General features: G+C 26.4%; 3 protein-coding genes across 3 annotated transcripts in view; all 3 read left to right on the plus strand.

The window, feature by feature from the left end:
* The window catches only part of LOC101237927 (telomere length regulation protein TEL2 homolog), a 28,557-nt gene extending 27,603 nt beyond the window's left edge, over positions 1-954 (plus strand). The window contains exon 24 of the mRNA XM_065807518.1: positions 1-954. This exon is cut by the window's left edge and continues 208 nt beyond it. The gene's annotated coding sequence lies outside the window, so the exon portion shown is untranslated.
* Positions 1-954, plus strand: part of LOC105845154 (zinc finger protein 3 homolog) — a 1,232-nt gene extending 278 nt beyond the window's left edge. The window contains exon 1 of the mRNA XM_065807521.1: positions 1-954. This exon is cut by the window's left edge and continues 278 nt beyond it. Within this exon, the coding sequence (XP_065663593.1) occupies positions 1-912 (912 nt within the window). The 3' untranslated portion in view covers positions 913-954.
* Positions 955-1,926: 972 nt separating this feature from the next.
* Positions 1,927-3,519, plus strand: LOC105845154 (zinc finger protein 3 homolog). The gene has a single exon (XM_065807520.1). The coding sequence runs from the start codon at positions 1,973-1,975 to the stop codon at positions 3,194-3,196; it is 1,224 nt and encodes a 407-aa protein (XP_065663592.1). The 5' UTR covers positions 1,927-1,972; the 3' UTR covers positions 3,197-3,519.
* The last annotated feature ends 1,979 nt before the right edge of the window (positions 3,520-5,498 follow it).

The raw sequence follows: 5,498 nt of genomic DNA on the forward strand, positions 1-5,498 counted from the left end.
TATAAGGTGGATAATCTTTTCGATGAAAAACAAAGTTCAAATGCAATGCAACATGATACTGCTTCATCTAATAATGTTGAAACATTGCCTGATAAAAAACCCAACTCATTAGAAATTCCATTAGATACCAAAAACTTTGGTGTTGAAATTCCATTAGATACCAAAGACTTTGGTGTTGAAATTAAGCCTGAATCTACTGAAGATCACAAAAATAAGTTACTTATGGTATCTTCTCATCCCAATAAAAAAGATAAAAGAAAAGAAATAGAGAAAAGATTTTCATGCGAACACTGCGAAAAGCGTTTTACTTATAATCGTCAATTGGTAAAACATAATCGCATTCATACTGGTGGAAAGCCTTACAAATGTAGCGATTGTAATTTTGTTTTTAAACGTAATGATCATTTAATTCGTCATCAAAAAACCCATTCTGCTGAAAAACCTTTTAAGTGTGAGAATTGCGATGGTGCTTTCAAAAGAAAAGATCATCTTCTTCGGCATATCCGAACACATTCTGCAGGAGAAAAAATTGCAATTAATGATGAACAAAGTATGAATTTTCATACCAAAGCAGATGTTATTGGAGATAATAAAATTCATACACGATCATATAAATGTGAAAAAAGTTTTACAAAGTTAGAAAGTGTAACAGCATCTAATAAGACAAACAAAGATTTTTGTCCTCCTCAAATTAAAGAAAACATGTGTCTTATTTGTTCAAAAACTTTCACAAGGAAATCACATATTGCAAGACACATGAAAATGCATAGTGGAAGTAAAGAAAAGCTTTCTACAAATGAAGAAGCTATGAATGAAGAAATTATGAATGAAGAAGCTGTGAATGAAAAAGCTAAGAATGGAGAAACTACAAATGAAGAGGCTTTGAAAAGTGAAAGTTGTGAGACAGTTTAACACTGGTGAAACAATTGACCATGATGAAGGCCATGTTAATAAATTCAAGTCATGTGCTGGTATGACCAATGGTAGTTGGAATTAAATAAAAACTGTTTAAAGAAATTTTAAAACTTTAAGTATGAAGTTTAAATAAATTTTTATTTGAAATTTTCAAGGTTTTAAAATTAGCTTTTGATATAAAAATTGTATTTGAAATAAATAATTATATTTGAATAAATAGTTGTGAAAAATAAGTCATTACAAAGCTGACATTTTGTTTTTACTGAATTTTTACAAAGTTAAAGTTAAGGCGAATTTTAGAAGTTAGCATGTAGAAATTGTAACACGCAATATTTATATCAGAAACTTATTTACATTTTAAATCAAAAGTGTTTTTTTATATACTTTTAAAATTTTAATAAGAATTTATCCATTAAAGCATAAAAATGATGTAAAACCCATCTTATTCATACATTATATATATATATATATATATATATATATATATATATATATATATATATATATATATATATATATATATATATATATATATATATATATATATATATCTATAATCATTGTTATAAAAGAATACGTAAATTTTAATGTTACTATTTTTTTTACTGAATGAAGATTTTTAAATTTATTCATTGCTAAGTGTTGTGGTAAATTTTTTTTAGCGCTCGAAATTAAAAACAAAAAGTTTTCGAAATGAAATTTAAAATCCGTTAAATTTTGTTTTAGCCTAAAATAAATAGATCAAACTGATTTTAAAAATACCTTCGAAATGGGAATGTGGTTAAGATTTTAGATTTGTTTGTTGCTGTTATTTTTCTTTTGTTCTCAGTCCCTAGTTTTTATTTTAAAAATCTTAATTACACTACAGATTGTTGCTTTACTGTTATAAAGCTTTACTGTTATAAAGCATTATTGTTATAAAACTTTACTGTTATAAAGCTTTAATGTTATAAAACTTTACTGTTATAAAACTTTACTGTTGTAAAGCTTTACTGTTATAAAACTTTACTGTTATAAAAGCTTTCCTAATTGTTTTATTATTAATTTTAGATATAAAATGAATGAAGAGAGAAATAGTGTTTGGGAATTCACCAAAGATGGCGGACAAATGCTAGCAAAATTAAGAGTTGATTTGGTCCGACCTGATGATCAAAACGTATTTGGAATGGTAGATAGTTTTAAAAAAGAGAGTGATATTGATTGTGAAACAGGTATAACGGTAAAAGTTCAAAACAACGATGAACAGTCGCTATGTTCTTTACAACAATCAAAAATAAATTGTTTAATCCCATCTATAGATTTCTATAACCCAGCCTGTGACACCCAAAAACGTTTAGGAGATTCTGCAGAAGGAAATTTTTCAGAAAAACTTAACTCAAACGAAACACAACATACTATTGCTTTGAGTGTTAATGATGACGCTTTACCTGACGAGAAACCCAATTTATTTGAAATTTCTTTGAGTTCTTTAAAAGGTATCAGAACTGAAATGGAAATCGAATTAGTTGGAGATAACGAAAAGGAATTGCATAACAAGCCTGCTCATCCAAATAAAAAAATCCAGAGTATGAATAAAAAAAAACAAATAAAAATGGAAAAAAGAGAAAAAAGATACTCATGCGAACACTGTGAAAAGCGTTTTGCTTCTAATCATCATTTGATAAAACATAATCGCATACATACTGGTGAAAAACCTTACAAATGTAGCGATTGTGACTTTGTATTTGGGCGCAACGATCATTTGATTCGACATAAAAAAACCCACTCTACTGAGAAACCCTTTAAGTGTGACAATTGCGACGGTTCTTTTAAACGAAAGGATCATCTTCTTCGACATAGTCGTACACATTCAGCAGAAAAAAAAATTGCTTGTGATGTATGCAATAAGCTATTTAAAAGTAAAGAAGATGTTAATGGACATATGAAAACCCACACACGGCCTTATAAATGCGAAAAATGCGAAAAATCATTCGCTAAGAAAGAAAATATTAGAGCGCATATGAAAACCCATGAAGAGTTTTGTTCTTCTCAAATAAAAGAAAATATGTGTCTTATCTGTTCAAGAACTTTCACAAGAAAGTCTCACGTTGCTAGACATATGAAAATACACGGTGGAAGTAAAGAACAGCTTTGTGCAAATGAAGGAGTTGTGAATAAGGACAGTGGCGACATAACTAGTATCACGGTCAGCCAAGCGATTGAGGACCATTTTAATAATGAAAAGCTTTTAAGCAATGACACCATTATCACCATCGATGTGACCAATAGCAGTTTGAACTAAACAAAAACTATAGACAAAAGTCGACATCTAATTTAAATAATGTGAGTTCTCATTATTTAAATTCAAACAATGGGAATTGTAATATATAATCGCATATTGTCTTTATTTACGTAAATTCCAATGAATAAAGGAAATTCCAAAGTAGTTTAAAATTATCATGATTTTGAAAGTTTATTTATTGAATTCGTTCAACTCATTGTTGGGAGAGTATTTGGTGTTAGGGGAAGAAATCTTTTGCAATGGCATGAAGGCTTATAAAATTTTTATAAAAAATAAAAGACATTTTATACTAAAAAAAGGAAAAAATATTATATTTAAATCAAGTTTGTAAACTCCACAGCCAAACATAAGTCTGGAAACTCCACAGCCAGACATCTTGAAAATCTTTTCATTCAAATGCTCGTTAATTATATCTCTATCAAGAGATAAAAATTCCTCTTGATGGGGCTTTTGATATTTTATTTAGAAGTTATATACCAAATGCATTAACAAAGCATAAGGAATAAATCTAAAAGCTGAGGAATGTCCTTGGTGAATACTTATGTTTAATTATAAATGGTATAAAATACACATAAGAATTATTAATAAAAAGCAAATTATTTAATACTTTTTGTTATTATATACAGTCAAACCTAAAAGCTAGCTTTTTTTTTGTTTTAGTTTTTTTTTTAATTTTTTATTTATTATTATAAAGTAATTAATAGAATAGTTGCTTTATTATTTTTTACAGTAATTCTAATGAAATTACTATAAAAACTCAATTAAATTCTATAGAAAATGCTATACAAAGTGTTTTTTTACATAATAAATGCAAAGAAAAAAAGGTATTTTAGAAATAGACCTTTTCTAATTAAATAGTTTTTATAAAAGTTCTACAAGAGCTCTTACAGGCTACAACATTTTATTTACACTTTGTAGCATAACAATATGTTATAAAATGTATTTTTCAAAAGTATAAATATTTAAAGGAAATTTATCATCGGATCTTGTTGATGTAGAATAATTAAGTTAGAAATATTTTAAAAAGTTTTATATATAATCCTAATATTTTTTTAAATCTATGTTTAATTGATTTAAACTTCAGAAACTTAATGCTCAATTATTTATGATACACAGCTTTTTTTCTCAGAGTTTATTTTAAATTTGTTACGTTAATCTATTGGTCATTGTCAAATATTTTGTTGCTTAAATTGAACATTTCTAAATGCTGTGTTTTCACTTATGTTTGTAACAATTTTCTATATGTTTATATCGACGAAAAAACTTAGTGGAATATCTTTATGAGACATTACCATAAATACACTCTCTCTCTCTGTTTACTTAAAAATTGAAAAAGTATTTTGCAGTTTTATTCAACTATATATATATATATATATATATATATATATATATATATATATATATATATATATATATATATATATATATATATATATATATATATATATATATATATATATGTATATATATATATATATATATATATGGATATATATATATATATATATATATATGGATATATATATATATATGGATATATATATATATATATCAACATTTATATAGTAGACTTTTTCAACTATATTTATATAGTAGACTTTATTTCTGATCGGAAAAATTTTTTTTTCTATCTGGTTGTTTAAAGTAAGGTAGATAATAAAATTTATAGTAGTATAATCGTTCTATCGATGGACCAACTGCATTTTGAGTTATTTGATGCAACTGCACTTATTATGTCAAACCAACTGCATATTTGCGTCAGCGCAACTCCATAGGATTTGCGGTTGAGGCAATCGCAAATTGCGTTGAAAAAATCTTTTTAACAAAAAACCAAATATATCCTGAGAAACAACTATATAACAGGATTTTAAATGATGCAAAATAAATTTATTAGTTGCCATGGTTACCAAGTAAAATGGCTGACATCCAAAAATATTAAGGCCACCCCGGCCATTCTATCTCAGTAACCGAAAGCATATAGGATATGATTTTTTGACATGATTAAAAACATAGTAATCTACAAACTGAACTAAAATTTTTCTAAAAAACCAAGTATTTAGGCTATACTGAGTTTTTCAAAATAGCGTATTTAAAAAAATGCACTTTTGTGAACTAAATCTTCTATAAATCAAAAACTCCTAACAGTATTGTAAAACTTTTAGTTCCAATTGTATAACTAGATTCAATAAACATTTGGTGAAAATTTCATGCAAATCTGGCATACGGTTAATAAGATAAAATGGCCGGGAGGTTAAAAATTGACAATTTGAGAAAAAAGCATTTGAATATTACATTAACAATT

The sequence above is a fragment of the Hydra vulgaris genome, chromosome 10 (assembly GCF_038396675.1).
Source record: "Hydra vulgaris chromosome 10, alternate assembly HydraT2T_AEP".
NCBI lineage: Eukaryota > Metazoa > Cnidaria > Hydrozoa > Anthoathecata > Hydridae > Hydra > Hydra vulgaris.